The sequence below is a fragment of the Aquila chrysaetos genome, chromosome 5, assembly GCF_900496995.4.
Source record: "Aquila chrysaetos chrysaetos chromosome 5, bAquChr1.4, whole genome shotgun sequence".
NCBI lineage: Eukaryota > Metazoa > Chordata > Aves > Accipitriformes > Accipitridae > Aquila > Aquila chrysaetos.
The window spans coordinates 1,871,230-1,887,482 of record NC_044008.1 but is presented as its reverse complement, the minus strand read 5'-3'; the positions used below and the strand labels follow the sequence as shown (position 1 = coordinate 1,887,482).

Genomic DNA, 16,253 nt, shown 5'->3' with positions numbered 1-16,253 from the left:
GAGGGTCTGGATTGGGGTCTGAGTGCTGCTGCCCCACAGCCTGCAGGCACCCAGTTATGCATAGTAGTGTAAAACATAAAGGCGACCGTGAAAATCTCCGTTGCAGGATGTGCAAACCACACGGGGTCTCTTCTGAGTCCTTTCCTAAGCCTTCAGTTTGCATCCTTGGCAAACTGCTCGGGTAGTTTAAAAACCCTGATTTTTAACTGCTGAGCTGTGAAACTGCATTGAGGCAGCTCACGGACAGAGCATTATAACCTCTGCTTGTAGCCAGCATCTACCTAGATTCTTAGTCTGTTATGTTGTAAATCTGGTCATTTTAAAAGGAGTTGAATTGTCGCAGCCTTTGCAGACAGACTGCAGCAGATTTAAGAGGCAGCATGGACAGCCCCTGAGCGTAGCGTCTGCAGGTGCTGGCCGGGAGTCTGCTGTTAAACTGAGAACCAGTATTACAGTGCCAAAATAAATGATGGAACAGGAGAGTCATTTTCTGCTAATTTGTGGTGTTTTCTCACTCTCACGCTTTGATGTCCTTTTTCGGATCTGTCTCTGGTCTTTCTTTTTCCCCTTCCTGTGGGATGTGGAGGCTTTGAAGACTGGTTTAGCCACCTTGGCTCAGTTTATCCGTTCTTCTTGATCTTTTATTGCCACGTGTTCCTGAAATGTGGCACTTTTCATCAGTGTGTGTGTATCAAACGCCACCCCTCATTGCCCTTTTCACATGGGGGTTCCCGCAGCAGATCTGGCCAGTGCTCCGGCACGGGCAGGGTATCAGATGGATCCTGCTGAATGCCAGGATCAGCCAAAAATGCAAAATAAGAGTGTTTAGCAGCAAGAAATACTCGATTTATGTGTCTTACTATGCAGTTCTCAAGGAAATTAAATGTAACATGCAGGACTAGCACAGATGTGATTTAATAAGGTTTTACTTGAAGAGAGATTTTTGTGCTGGTTTTTAGTTGAAGGCATTAACCTTGTTTAATGACTTCATACTGTTATTATGAATATGGGCCTTGAGCTACGGTGAGGGGCATTTTTAACACTGAAAACTAAATCAACACTTATTTGCTGTGCTCTGGCTGCCTTTGAGAGCCCCCAGGTTTCTGCATGTGCTCTTGAGGTACAGCTCAGGGGTAGGTTATGCTCTTGAGAGGGTGTGCAGTGGGAAGCATCAGGGCAGAGTGGTTTTTCTCTGTTTTAGAGGATTTGGGGGGTTTTGTAACTGTGGGTTTTTGGAAGTATAGCACAGGGTTTATCTGTGAAGACTGCAAATACTCAAACTAGGCAAAAATTTAAAGCAAAATAAAAAGGATTAAGGAAACACCTAAAATATCTCTGGTTGTATTTAAGTGGCCAAACTACCCTGTGCACAGAGACCAAGGGAAATTTTGTTCACTCTGGATCCCATGCCTTTTATTTCTGAGAATAAACCCCCTTCCTGAAGTCTCTTAGATTCCCAACTCTGGATCGTTTTGTAGTAGCCATAGCCTGCGTGACCATAGAGATGTTTTTGGGGTTTTTTTACGTGTTCAAATTCCATGTTGGAGAGACGCTTTTTCCTGCCAGACTGAAAGCCTGCTTTGAACCTCTTCTCAAGGCAAAGCTGTTTGGCTTTGTTTATTCTCTGACTTTGTTTTTCTCACGCAGAGTGGAAGGAGCCATTCTCTGTCCTCCCAAGCGAAGTTTCTTCCCAATGCCATGGAGCAGATGGCCAAACAAGTGAGATTTACCCAGGCAGGGTTCCTGATCTCGGTTTCGTTCTGAAGGGAAACAACTATGAGTCCCACGCCTTGAACTTGCTGGCTGATCTGGCTCTGGGTTCTTGTATTCCTTCGTTTATCCCCAGGGGCAGTGGGATGATCGCTGTGTCCTGCAGCCCCTCCAGCAACTCTGCAAAGGAGCAGCAGAGTCATCGCAAGCACAGATCCTTGCGTGTTGCTTCTGACCATGAATACCACAGGGTAGACAAGCTTGCAAAGGGAGCAACCTGTCCTAGCAAAGCATCGCCGAACCAGAAGCTTTCTCCTGCTGAAAAAATAGACTTAAATGATTTGGCCTCTATTGCCAGAGAGAAAAACCCTGGGATTTTCAGCAAGAAGAACAGTGCGAGCCCCAGCCCTGCAAAACCCCATGCATTGCCTCCAAGAGAGACTCAAGAAGCTGCTGAGGTGAACAAGCACTCCTTCATCTCTGCTGAGCACTCATATGCCTCACAGATGCCTGAGCACTCAAAGAAACACATGTATCCCAGAGGTGCTCCCTACCCTGGCCCAGCACCTTCCAGAAACGGGACCAGGAATGCCCAAGCAGGACCCCTGGTTGGGAAAGTTCTGCCTTTCCGCCACCAGCAGAACAGCACCCACCTACAGCAGCCCTTCGAGGCCGTGGCGATGAGGCGCAGGAGCAACCTGCTCTCCCCCCGGCTGAAAGAGGACTTTGCAAAGTCCCACACAGTGAACATCTGCGGCGAGTCTGTGAAGGTGACGTGCCATTGGGAGGCAGAGTATCTCTTCAATTTGGACAGCAGGTACACCAATGATGCCCTGGAGAAAACAGTCATCCGCGCCCTGCATGGGTAAGTCAGTCTGGAAGGACATCTCTAGGGGACGTCTCTTGCTGAACATCTGGAGTGCTTTTGGGAGGGGCTTCCTTTGCTCTTTTTTTTTGCCTTGCTTTGCATGATAAGTGCCTTTTTCCCCATGCTCAGATGCCCACTTTTGCTGTGTTAAAGCTGGTGTGTTTTCCTTGTGGAGAAGGACTTGGGGATACTGGTGGGTGACAGATTGGACATGAGCCAGCAATGTGTGCTTCCAGCCCAGCAAGCCAATTGTATCCTGGGCTGCATCAAAAGAAGCACAGCCAGCAGGTCAAGGGAGGTGATTCTGCCCCTCTACTCCACTCTGGGGCCCCCAACATAAGAAGGACATGGACCTGTTGGAGCAGGTCCAGAGGAGGGCCATGAAGATGATCAGGGGGCTGGAGCACCCCTCCTATAAGGACAGGCTGAGAGAGTTGGGGTGGTTCAGCCTGGAGAAGAGAAGGCTCCAGGGAGACCTTATTGCAGCCTTTTGATACATAAAGGGGGCTTATAGTAAAGTCAGAGAAAGTCTTTTTACCAAGGCGTGTAGTGACAGGACAAAGGGCAACGGTTTTAAACTGAGAGAGTGTAAGTTTGGTTGGGACATAAGGAAGAAATGTTTTATGGTGAGGGTGGTGAGGCACTGGAACAGGTTGCCCAGAGAAGCTGTGGATGCCCCATCAATGGAAGTGATCAAGGTCAGGTTGGAGGGGCCTTTGAGCAACCTGGTCTAGTGGAAGGTGTCCCTGGCAGCTTCCCCCATGGCAGGGGGGGGACTGGACTTAAATGGTCTTTGAAGGTCCCTTGTGAGCCAAACCATTCTATGATTCCCATGGCTCTGCAGCTAGAATTGGTACCTAGAGCCATGAACAAGAGTCCTCCTTTGCAGTCATGAGTTTCTCTTTTTTTCAACAAGCTGGAAACCGCTTCAAGTGATCTGTGTCTGCAGCTGGGCATTTGCAGCCCCGCTGCATTGGGGCTTAGTGCCATGGGGAACCAGGAGATGAGTTACCTTGTGCTAGTCAACTGGAGGGAGGATGAAGACGTTTCAGGCTGTGTTTGCTTTCCCTTCCAGGCCCTGGGACCCCGATCTGCCCGATGATGTGGAAGAGATGAAGCTGATCCTTCATATGTGGGTGGCTCTCTTCTACAGCAAACCCAGCAAACTCCTGAGCAGCACGAGGAAGGTGGTAGAGCACAGCAACCCCGAGAAGTATGTCTCAATAAACAGCACTGGGGACTTTCTTGAGCTGAGTGATGATGGTGAGGACTGTTTTGGGTTGGAGACATGCCCTGCAGACTCTCGGTCAGACCCTGACCAGACTCCCAGCAGCTCTCTGGATCGCAGCACACATTGCCAGGGATGTTTCTGCCCAGAGGAGAGCCCTGCAGACTCTCAGACTGATGATGATGGGACTCCTGGTGTTGTCGATAGCACGGTATCATCTTCTTCAGTGGAGCTGCCCTGTGGGGAGGAGGAGCCTTCCTCCACAAGCTGTCCCGAGAGCCTTTCCCTCATTGAACATGCCGATGAGAGCCTGGCTGTGAAAGACAGGCAGCTGGCAGTCATTCCTGAGGAGTGTGTACATGATGTCTCGACCATCACTGTGGTAAGAACTGAGGTTTGCTGGCTTGGAGAGGTTTCCCCCACACAGATGGCAGTGCAGTGCTTTGCAGCATTTCCCTCGCCCCTCTGGTGAAGCTAGTTAATATTCCATTCTGGGCAGGGTTTTTAAAATTAAAATTTACAGTTTCTATGGTCTGCAGATGGTCAGGAGTGGAGGTACTTGGGTAAATATAAAACATGGGTGTCTGCTGACGTTTTTTAAGAATGAATTCTTGAACTAAAATAATTCCTTTAAAACTTCCACTCTGAACAAATGGGCAGCTGCCATAGGGCTGCAACTGTTTTGCAGGAAAAAATATCCCAGTGTTTTTTACCTCCTGGGTTTAGTGCTGTGAAGCAGGCAGAAGTGTTTTGGGAGGAAATGTGGGATCACTGTCCATAGTGTCCATATAGCTTGCTTGGACAGATAAACTCAGCAGAGGTAAGAGGATGCTGCTACATGCATTACCTCTGGGCAGTGGCTGATTGTCCCTGCACGGTTTGGCCTATTTTTAAGCCATTTCATGGTGTAAAGAAGGTGGAAAGTTTCAAAACCTTTCCCTGGCTGTCTGCAGCACTCTGCTTGCTGGCTGAGGTGGGGATGGTAGTGGCTCACATGGGATAAGGGCTCAACCTGGACTTATTTTAGAGACAAACTCAAACTAATGTCCTCAGATGCTGTTGGAGTGGTTGTACTTGCAAAGTTTGAGCATTTAAAATAGCCATGTCCTCCTGCACGGGCGTCTTGGCTCCTGCATTTGCCTCCCTTGAAGATTAACCTCTGAATTGTGTTGTTTCAGAAGGAGCCACCCAGGGAGGGACTGCTGGACGCTATGATGACCCCCAGCCCTTCCGATGAGCTTGGCAATGCCAGCAAGGCTCCAGCTGCACTGGGCAGGGAAAACCCATGCAGCCAAGCCCCAAATTCCAGTACGGCTCCCTGGAATGATGCCCCATGCATGCTGCATGGACGTGGAGAGCAGCAGGAGAGCGCGTGGGCAGCAGGGTCTGGGGGTGGCCCTGGCCCTCCCAAGGATGGAGAGGGCATGGGAGATGCTGGGCACTGTATGGAGGTTCAGGACGGCAGCTGGGCCACCAGCAACGGACTGGAATGTGCCTGTGATTCAATGTCCTTAGAGGCGAGTCCCAAAAGTGCAAAGCTGGATGGAGCCAGTGGGGAAGGCAGGGAATCACAAGATACCCTTGGACATCCAGACAAAGAGGAGGAAGAGGTGGAGGAGGGAAAAAAAGAGAAAGAGGACTCTGAGTATGAAAGCACAGTCCTGGAGCCTGTTGATTTAGTATTTTCTGAAAGCAGTGATGCTGACATAGAGCATGAACTCAGCGAGCAGAAGCGAGTGAATTCGGCATGTCTGAAGGACTTTGACATTCCCGGAGAGGGCCCTGTGCCCAGCCCCACTGCCTTAGCATCCTCCTGCCCAGGCAGATCAACACCAGTGCTGTCAGATGGGACCGCGACTGGCCCTCGAGGACTTCCTGGTGAGATGGCACCAAGCCTGCACACACTGCAAGAACCCTGGGAGACTCTGGCCGCCTCAACTGCAGAGACAGACAGCGTTGGTTTGGCAAACGCAGCCACTCCAGCCAATGTGGGGTCGCCCCGTGACAGTGGGTTGATGCTGCTGTTATCACCTGCTCCCAGCCTTGTCTGTGGGGCACAGCCAGACAGCATTACAGGCAACTTGGGACCTGCCGGAGAGACGCTCGGGGACAGCTTGGAGCAGAAAGACAAGGATCGTGCGCCCTCTGCAGAAAGGTGGGTGCCTGCTGGGAGCAAAGCTGCCGGCACAGCTGGCCTCGAGTCACTGTGTGGCCAGGGACTGTCACTAACCTTGTCTCCTGACTCCAGTTCTGTCTGCCTCACATCACTTGATGGAGCAACAGATCCTGGGACGGCTCCTGAGGACCAGGAGGCCATGGCAAGCATCCAGTCTCCATCACTGAGCGACCTGGGAGAGAGCAGCTGTCTTTCCCAAAGGTGTGGAGGTGATGTTTGTGCGGACCTCACTTCGCTGAGCCCTTGTGAATCAAACCAAGAAGGGAACAAGGTTTTGGTGGAAGAACAGCATAGCAGCCCTTCTGCCAACCCCACAGATGTGCTGCATGAGTCCTTGGGAGCAGGGGATGGCCAGGGCTTCGCCTTCAACTGTACAGCCTTAGCAGGTGACTTTGAAGCTGTGGGGAGCAATGATGTGTGCCTCGGTGCCGGGAAGTCCCCCAGAAGTGACAAAACAAACACAGCAATGGTGGCTAACGCACCACAGGAGCCGGAGACCTCTCTTCATCACCTCTTGAAATCAGAGCCCTCCTCCTCGGTGAGAGGGGGGATATCTGCCATGAAGGAGCACCCCAGGCAGCAGCAGAGCTCCCCAAACAGCCTGTCCCCACCTGTCCACAGAGGCTCAGCTCCTGATTCTCTGCTGCAGCAGGACCCTCTCCCCCATGGCAGAGACGCAGACCCCCACCACCACTTGTTAGAGCAAAGCGAGCAGGGGCCAATCCTGTACCAACACGGGAAGCCCTACGAGCAAGTAGGTCCTGCAGATGTGAGTGTGGCTGCCAAGAGCCCAGATGGCTCCTTAAAGCCCAGATGTGCAGAAGAGGTGAAAAAAGACGTGGGTCCGTGCCACGCAGAGCCAGCAAAGACCTCCCCTGTGGATGCGCTCGTGCCACGTAACTCGAGATCGGTGCCTCCTCCTGCTCCGCACACCCACAAGGCAGGTCTGCACAACCTCGAGCCAGACTCAGTCCTCAGTATGCACCCCGAGATGTGCTCCCCCAGCGTGAGTCTGGCTCCAGATGGTGCCCCAAGGTCCTGCTGCATGGGTCAGCTGCCACCAGGCGCCTGCTCCGGGTATGCCAGCCCTGGGGGCCAAGCAGCAGACATGGTAGGGAGCCATGAGAAGGAACCTATGCCGCATGAGGATTTAGAAGGAGGAAGCAGCATCCCTCTTGCCAGCCCTGCATCTTTTTCAGCAGGGGAGTTGCTCGTGCCACTGTGCAAGCCCCAGTCTGTGTGCAACCAGAGTGAGCACGAGGCCAAGGGATCCGATGTGTTTGTTCATCTGCACCATGCCAGCGTGGAGGTGGGAGAGGGAGAAATCCCCACTCTCCCCTTCCCAGTGTTGCCATTACATGGACACAGGGGGCTCTCTGGAGAAAGCCTGGAGCATAGTGACGCTGAGGATATTTTGGACGTGCTCCCAAGGGCAAAGCAGCTCCCCAGCAAAGACAGACGCATGGGCTTGACCTCTGAGGATCTATTTGAGACTTTCTCCAGCGACTCAGACCAGGAGTCTTTTGGGGGGACTTCACGGTCCTTGCTTACAGCCAGGAGTTCCTACGGATCTGTGGATGCTGCAGGCGCAAGGACTAACTGCGACTCCTCCTCCGCGAGCTTGGTGCATGTGGAGGGGCGCAGCGAGGGTTGGGGCTCGCTGGGCGCAGAGGGGGGCTGCTCACGGGCTCAGCATGGCCGGCCGATCAGCCCGGGGGAAGCCAGCAGCGGGCGCATTCCACAGTATGTCAATATGAGGGACAGCCAGGGAATCACCAAGGACTACCGGAACTTTGTGGTCACCAAAAAGTGCCAGGAGAGGATGGGAAATTTGCAGCCTTCAAAGAGGCGCAGACACTGTGCGGGGCAGCCGCATTTGTTAAGGTCACTGAGGGGGACTTGGAGGGGTTTTGAGGAAATCACCCAGCACACTTTGGACATGGAGTGTCTCCGTTTCCATTATAAGCTAAAACAAATCCTAAGGAGTGGGAAACCACCCTTTTCTACCTCCAAAAGCATCTTTCCACAAGACTTTTCTCCCCAGGTGATGTCTGAGACCTTGCCTGTGCGAGAAGCTCCTGTCCCGCTCTCCCCGCGGAGCAGGAGCCCTTTGCAGGTGACGATCCTGCCCTCAGACACGTGGCCGAGCGGGCTCGGCTGGCACCAGCGAAGCAGCTGGCAGGGGCACCCGTGTACCCCGTGGCAGGACACACTCTGCGACGAGAGGAGCAGGGCCAGATCCCGAACCACAAGCCAGGGCCGCGCTGCTCCCTTCCACCTCAGTGAGCTTACGTACGATAATAAGCTAAAGGACTCGCGGGGGGACATCGCAGTCATCCTTGATGAGTATGCTGAGTTCAACAGGGTGATGCTGAGCAGGGCTGATGCGGGGAGCGAGGGCGGAGGGCTGGTCCCGGCACAGGGGGAGGCGGCGAGCGAGTGGACCTGCGCATCCCTCCCCGGGAGGATGGCCGCCTTCAAGGAGATGATCGAGGACCTGTACAGCGCGCTGCGTTTCCACCTGCGCAGCGTGGCCAAGGAGGCCTGCGGCCACGCCGGCATGTTCTACCTGGTGGAGACGGGCAAGGACCCTTTCTTTGCAAGAGTGAAGGTAACAGCCAGCCCCGCTGGCCTGGACGGGGACGGGTGGCCCTGGGGTGAGAGCTGAGGGCAGCAGGAGCAGGCGCAGGGCAAGCTTGCTCAACCCAACACAGGTGGAGTTTGGTTCCCTTAAGCCAGGAGCCGCCTCTGCCATTTCATCTCTGCTTATACCACCAGAAATTAGAATCATAGAATCATTTAGGTTGGAAAAGACTCTTAAGATCATCAAGTCCAACCGTTAACCTAGCACTGCCAAGTCCACCAGTAAACCGTGTTCCTACACGCCATGTCTACATGTCTATTAAATGCCTCCAGGGATGGTGACTCAACCAGTGCCCTGGGCAGACCGTTCCAATGCTTGACAACCCTTTTGGTGAAGAAATTTTTCCTAATATCCAACCTAAACCTCCCCTGATGCAGCTTGAGGCTGTTTCTTCTTGTCCTATCACTTGAACATCCCCCGGGCCAAAACAGATTTAAGCTCATGCAGGAGCAGCCCAAACTCAACCCCTGCAAGGTGGCTTTTGCTCAAGCTCTCATTAAAGGGTTGAAAACTCAGGGAGGGTGATTGCATGGGAGGATTTGCTGTTCCAAAATAGCGAAGAGGCCCAACGCGTGCTACAGTGAGATGCTCAAGGTGGTTTTCTAAAAGGTTTTTGCCAACAAAGGTAAATGGCTGCTTCTTCCACCGCTGGCTGGAGCCCGGGCCTGGAGCACGCAGTGCCTTTGACAGACGGACACCGTAGGGTGCCCTTGACACCAGGATGCCTGGTTGGGGTCGCTGTCTCATTCTTCTCTCCTTGTCCCCAGGCGCATGTGTGCCAGGAGCATGGCACCTCTGTTGTGAAGATACTCTCCATACAAACCTTCTTACACGATTTCTCTTTCAGACCTTGCTGAAGAAACATGGCCACGTGGAGATCGAACCTCTGAGCTTCTGCGAAGCACAACACCTGGATACTGACAGGCTGCTTGTTGTCATCAGGAATGAAGACATTTCCTTGCACATCCACAATGTAAGGCCTGAGTCCCTTCTTTTATTTCTACCAGCAATGTTTTTTAATATCAGGATCCATTTTAAAGGTGCTTTTAATTTTACACTATATATAGTTGCACATTTAATTGTCAGTCTCTGCGGATATGCTGTTCTCTCTACTGGAAGAACAGTGCTTCATGAAGAGCTGTTAAAACCAAGTATTTCAAAAACATGAAGCCTGTCAGTTCTGCTTTTCTTCTGTTTCCATTTTTGATTGCTGAATAATGTCACTTGGAGTAGCCCAGCTCAAAGGAGTCAGGCTGAGCTTATCTCATATAACAGAGCAGTTCAGCCGAGCCTTGGCTCATGGGCTCCAGTGAATATTGCAGCAGACTAAGCTGCCTGTAGCTCCCCGTATCACCACCCACGACTTTGGAGTTGAGCTACGGAGACACGAGTGTTGGGGTGGTGCGGACAGAGGACGGGTGGGCTCCCCGGGTCTCCCTGGAGCGGGTGTGGGTTGCAGAGAAGTGCAAATGCTGTTGAAATGCAACTGTGTGTGCAAAAGCATCTCTGCCTTGAGCAGGTCCCATGCTTGCTGAAGCTGAAGCACTGCCCGAACGTGGCGTTCGCCGGAGTGGACAGTCCCAAAGATATAACAGGTCACACATACCAGGAGCTGTTTCATACTGGTGGCTTCATGGTGTCAGACAACGAGGTGTTGGAAACGGTAACGCTGGGTGAGTCTCGCTGCGGCCTCTCGCTTGGATGCAAACACACAGTGTCGGCTCCCGGCCTTGCCCGCTGGTTTGCCGACACCTTCCAAAAACTTGCCATCTGCTCCTGCTTTAAGTGGGGGCAATTTTTTCCCTCTGTTTGGCATTTGTAGACCCCATCTGGATAGTGGGTCCAGGTCAGGGCTCCCAAAAACATCTAAGTACAGCGGGGGCCACCAGAATGGTCAGGAGCTGGAGCAGGGGTTGTACAAGGACATTCAGCCTGAAGAAGGGAGGACAAAGGGGAGACCTTGTTGCTGTCTTCAGCTCCCTAATGGGAAGTGGCAGAGAAAACTGAGCCACATTCCTCCTGGAGGTGCGCAGTGATGGGACAAGAGGTGACAGGGACAAGTTGCGCTTACCCTTTTAGATATCAGGGGAAAAAATTCGCAGCAAGTGTGTTCAAACACTAGGACAGGATCCCAGTTTTACAACCCAGGTTGTGAGTCTTCGTCCTTGGAGAAATTCAAACCTTGCCTAGACAAAGCCCTGACCAACCTCAGGTGGCCCAACTTTGAGCAGACATTGGGGCAACCCCAGGCACCCCTTCCACCCTCAGTTACCCTCCGGCTCTTGCTGTCTCCCCAGGCCAACTGAAAGAGGTGGTGAAGGTGCTGGAGAAGCTGAACAGAAGCGGGAGGTGGAAGTGGTTCCTTCACTACAAGGAGAGCAAGAAGCTCAGAGAAGATGTCAGGTAATGGCTTTGCAGTGGCAGCTCCCTCATCCCTGCTGTCCTTGTCACCGCAGCAAGGATGTACCCACTGTGGTGGAGTGTGGTGTCCCATTCACTGCAGAGATACAGGGCAAGTTAGGTGCCTTTGGTTGGGTTTTGGCCTCTTATAAGATGAATTTGAAGATTTTTGTTTAAATACAAACTTTTCTTATCAGTGAGAGACCATGCGCCTGAAGTCTGGAATTGCTGGAGGTCAGCATTTGAGCGCTAGCAAGTGAGATAGATTTTTTTAAATTTTTTTTTAATATCTGTATGAGATGGAGCAGCAGGACATGGGACCTGGAGAGGATCAGATGGCCTGAAATGTTGTGTCTTGCACGTGATCCTGGATGAGGCAGAGCTCTGGCAGCTGCTTCTTGCACCCCGCTGTATCTCCATAAGGCAGTTCCCCCCCTCTCTTTGGCAGAGACGCCCTCTGTGAGCATTACAGCCTGCAAGGGGCTTGAGGAAAAGCACAAATTTTGTTTGAGGAGCTGCACGCTCTGAAAGCTGCCTCCGCAAACTGAGCTCCCTTCCTACCGGCTCACCCCAGCTCCTGCACACACACACTCCAGGAGCTCGGGGTACCTTCCTGGGCCTCTCTCAGCCCTACTGTCTCTTTGCTTTTTCTTTTTCTGTCCCATAACGTGTGGGATTTGGGGGAGTGAGGAGGAGCTCTGAGTTTGTAATGTGGAGAGGAACCGGTGTGTTGTGGGAGTGCGTAAAATCAAACTCTGCTGGGAAAAGCAGAACTTCTGCTGCTATTTGCCACTTATTTTAGGTTATTTGCAACAACGTGTATTTAAATGATGCAATTTGAAAAAGAGAAGTAAGATGGCGATTACTTTCCATTGAAATGTCCTGCTTTTATCACATTTGAGCTCAGCGAGGAGGGTTTTTATCAGGCAGGCTGCCTTTGTTAGTGCCAGACCACAGACCAGAAAGGGCGGCTTTCTAGTAACGACCTGTGAACAGAGAGGAAACTGGTCTGTTCTGTCTGAGCAGAAAATGCTACAACAAATGGGGAGAGATCTCAGATCCTCTCCACACTCAGCCTTTACAGTGATAGCACAGGGTAATCGTTCTGAAGACCTGGTTTTCAGTCCTTGAGCAGTGAGGTGTTGCAGAAGCTCGCGGTCGGGTATTTCATTGTACTCTGTGAGATGAGGACTCGGCCTCATCAGCAGATGCTGCTGTAGAGCAAGTGTTTTCCTTGTGCTCCGTCACTGGCGCTCCTGTAGCATCTCTTGACTCCATTGTGGTGGGATCATGAGCCCCGGTGTTGTGGTTTAACCCCAGCTGGCAACTCAGCCCCACGCAGCCGCTCACTCACTCCCCCCCCGGTGGGATGGGGGAGAGAATCAGAAGGGTAAAAGTGAGACAACTCCTGGGTTGAGATAAAGACAGTTTAATCGGTAAAGCAAAAGCCGCGCGTGCAAGCAAAGCAAACCAAGGAATCCATTCCCCACTTCCCATGGGCAGGCAGGTGTTCAGCCATCTCCAGGACAGCAGGGCTCCATCACGCCTGACGGTGACTTGGGAAGACAAACGCCATCGCTCCCAACATCCCCCCCTTCCTTCTTCCCCCAGCTTTACATGCTGAGCATGACGTCCTATGGTCTGGAATATCCCTTGGGTCAGTTGGGATCAGCTGTCCCGGCTGTGTCCCCCCCCCCAACTCCTTGTGCCCCCCAGCCTCCTCGCTGGTGGGGTGAGAAGCAGAAAAGCCCTTGGCTCTGGGTAAGCACTGCTCAGCAGGAATGAAAACATCCCTGGGTTATCAACACTGTTTCCAGCACAAACCCAAAACGCAGCCCCGTACCAGCTGCTGGGAAGAAAATTCACTCTGTCCCAGCCCAAACCAGCACACCCCGTCTGTCCGAGCTGCCTGGAGCAAGGGGTCATTTTGTTTTCCGTCTGCACGCGTGCTCCGTACGGTGATGCTTGCTCCTGCCATTTCCATTTAGCACAGGGTAGCAAGCGTAAAAGTGCCCGTGAGGCTGGAAGAAAAACACGCGGGGGAAAGGCAGGTCCCATCATACCTGCTTATTCCCTGGGAGGGGAGAGAGGGGGGGAAGCCCCTCATCCCTTCACCTTGCCCCTCTCCCAGCAGGGTCGACGCCAACGCCCGCAAGAAGCACTTGATCCTCAAATCGTGCCAAGGAGCCGATCTCATTGAGGTGCTGCACTACCACGCCTGCGACTCCGGGTTGCCCCCCAAATCCGAGCACGTCAAGTGCTTGTTGAACCTGCAGGTTCAGCACGTCAGCGCCAGGTTCGCTGTGTATCTCACAGGTAAGGACGGGCTCTGGGCGCTGCCCTCAATCCCCGTGAGCACCGTCTTAAATTGGTGTGGGAGGCAGTGGAGGAGGGACAAGAAACACCCCATTTTCCTCCTATTTCTACTAGAATCATTTATTTGAGGTGCAGGTTAGGTGTGAACTGATTCATTGCAAGTCAGTGCAGTAAAAGGCAAAATGAACAGACTTTTGGCGGTCTGCTAAAATCTGGCAATTTTTCGAGCCTGTGGCTGGCTTTATGTCACACTCTAATTCTGCCCTTGCTGGGCTGAGGCTGGTTGCAAAGCGGCGCTGTTAATCTGCTCGCATTTGCAAAACAGAATAACTGTAGTGGGATTTGGGGATATTTTCTACGGGTTTCAGAACAACCTCATTTGCTTGTTTGAACTACAGTGCTGCTCCTTCCTTTGCAGAAAAGCCCAGCGTTAGCAGGGAGGTCCTTGAAAGCAAAGGAATCCTCGTGACCGACGTCAACGCTTTCCTTGGGACGGTGCAGAAAGCGGCTGCCCCATTTAGAAGAAGCTACTGGTAAGGAGGGGAGCTTGGGATCGACCGCTTCTCCCCCAAAAGGCCGGGAGCAGCTCCGGGGTTGTCTGCGGGGTGGCAGGCAGGGAAGTGGGGTCCAGCTGCTCCCACAGCAGAGCAGGGACCTTCCCCAGGTGCTGGCTACAGGATCTGCTCTGGCTCTGCCAACGCTCAGGGCCGAATCCCGAAGCCGTAGCCGGGACGGCCCGTGCTCGGCAGAGCCGGCACCGGGAATCGCGCCGGCACTTTGTCCTGGGAAAGCTCTGCAAGAGGTCGGCGCTGCCTGGAGCGCGGAGGGGAGCAGAGCAATAACCCGTGCCACGTCTCTGTGTTGCAGGTGACGAAGCGAAGCCGCGGCACGGCTCTTCCCCAGACCCTGAGGGGCTGGTTTGGGCATCCTCATCCTCTGCGGGACAGCCCCCACGCCCCGCTGGGTTTGGGGTGCTGCACACAGGAGCCGTGGGCAGAGAGGTGGCGGGGGAAGGTTGGTTCTAGTTCTGTATATAGAAATTATTTAAAGATGGCTAACGTGAATCCTCCCGGGGATTTACTCCCTGCCATCAAGTTGCATATAGGACAGAGGTTATTTTAACATTACACAGTTTTAAATTATTGGAGTGTTTTCAAGCTATTAGTGCAGCTGACATTGGAAGAAATAGGAAAATAAAAAAGCCTTTTACTTGAAAGTTAGGGGCGATACGAGTCCACAATAATAAAAGCATTTTCCACATGGCTGTTGCTGTACATACTGTACACAAGACGCCCGCGTTAGCCACTGGGGTGGGTGTACATTTTAAATGGGTGTTCAGGACCACCGCCCCCGAGTGTTGCTGAGCCTGCGGCAGTCTGCTCCACACTACGTTTCAAGTCGCCCCTGTTGCCTCTTGGTACCATTTAACTGCTGGGAGTTGAGCACATTCCAGCACGTGGAAGTCTTGTAAATAGCCAGACGACAGGACCCAGGAACAAAAAAGCTCTTATTTATGGTAGCTCAGACAAACACGCGCCTGGAAGAAAATGCCGCATTAAAGACCTTTGTAAGATACCCTACCTATTGCTGTGGAGGACAAGGGTGTCCTTTTTTTTTTTTTTTTTTTTAATAAAAGAATGCAAGAACATTATGTACAGGATGACTTTGTACAGCGTTTGATTAATAAAAACCTAAAAAATGAAGTTTCACAGCCCGCTGCCCTCTGGAGAGGGGTTTCCCTCAGCAGGTGTGGAGGACAGCAGCTTTCCCAGCTCACACGTAGCTCAAATATCAGCTTTGTTCTGAATTATTACCCCCAGAGCTTTGAAGCCCACGCCTGAAGGAAAGAGTGAGCAAGACTGCTTGGCTCTAAAGGCGGTGGTGGTCCCACGGAGCCTCGGGGTTGCAGGCTCACTCCTTCCCAGCAGGAGAGGGGTAACAAGAGCCGGAGGAATAACCAGGTTAGAGCAGAGCAGGGTAACAGAAGTGTTTAGAGGAAGGAGCTCATTTTCCACATGTGTTAGGATCCCTCTTGCCCTTCAAAAAGGCTCGACCTGTTGCTATTGAGCACCAAAACAGCTCAAGAGAGGAAGCACAAGGCAAGGGAGAACTTCCCCTGCCACCGCTACGTGCCTCGCTCCGGCACTACAGGCACCGGGGGCTTCAAAAGGAAAAGTGGTTCCTGGAACCGCCGCCCAGGGAGAGGAAGCGCCGAAAGCCCCTAAGCCCGGGGAGGGAGGAAGGCAAGCGGCAGCCGCAGCCACGTTTAGCGCAGCACGGCTTTGTGAACGAGATGTGGTGAAAGAGCCAGTTCCTCTTCGGCAGCTGCAGCACCGCTGCGGCTGAAAGGAAGGATGAGCCCTTCACCAGCGACCCTACCTGGCCAAGCACAGGAGAAAGCTGTTCCAAGGCATGCTCTCATTTTTCCTGGCACTTGGCATCGCCATGTATAAAGACGAGCCCTGCTCCTCACTGTACGCCTGCCGCCCAACCGCAGGATTGCTTCAGGCTGCAAGATCCCAGCCGGGGGATCAATAAGGCTCACTCCGAAGAGGAGCATCTCCTATTCGGAGAGATCTCAGTGCCCTGAGAGCAAGAATTATTTACTACGGCTTCAAGCGAGTGCTATTTCTGGATGCAGGCACTAGGGGTGGCTGCAGGGAGCGAGCAGGCTTGCGCCTACCCGCAGCCTGAGACACAGTGACGGGCCTTGTGCTGCGGCACCTTCTCCCCGGGCAAAAGCAGCCCTGAGAGCAGCTGGAGCAGCAGGGGCCAGGAAGCCAAACCAAGGAAGTCTGAGCCTGTTTTCTAGCAGGAAATGCTCTGCAGCGCTCCCGTTTCAACCCTGGCAGGCAGAGATCCAAGGGATCTCAGAAAGGAGATGCTGCTCGTACAACTGAAGTGAATCAGA

The 16,253-nt window shown here is 52.7% G+C and overlaps 1 protein-coding gene across 7 annotated transcripts in view; it reads left to right on the top strand.

Annotated features, from left to right (window-relative positions):
• Positions 1–15,002, top strand: part of TASOR2 (transcription activation suppressor family member 2) — a 44,199-nt gene extending 29,197 nt beyond the window's left edge. For 4 of the 7 annotated variants that reach the window (XM_030013714.2, XM_030013711.2, XM_030013715.2 and 1 more), the window contains 9 exons: positions 1,648–2,575; positions 3,654–4,188; positions 4,985–8,593; positions 9,474–9,599; positions 10,146–10,299; positions 10,924–11,029; positions 13,158–13,342; positions 13,761–13,875; positions 14,210–15,002. In XM_030013714.2, the coding sequence (XP_029869574.1) occupies positions 1,648–2,575; positions 3,654–4,188; positions 4,985–8,593; positions 9,474–9,599; positions 10,146–10,299; positions 10,924–11,029; positions 13,158–13,342; positions 13,761–13,875; positions 14,210–14,213 (5,762 nt within the window). In that variant the 3' untranslated portion in view covers positions 14,214–15,002. Of the gene's footprint in view, positions 1–1,647; positions 2,576–3,653; positions 4,189–4,984; positions 8,594–9,473; positions 9,600–10,145; positions 10,300–10,923; positions 11,030–13,157; positions 13,343–13,760; positions 13,880–14,209 lie in introns of those variants that run through there. The other 3 variants (XM_041123353.1, XM_030013712.2, XM_030013713.2) reach the window with 3 other exon arrangements.
• The last annotated feature ends 1,251 nt before the right edge of the window (positions 15,003–16,253 follow it).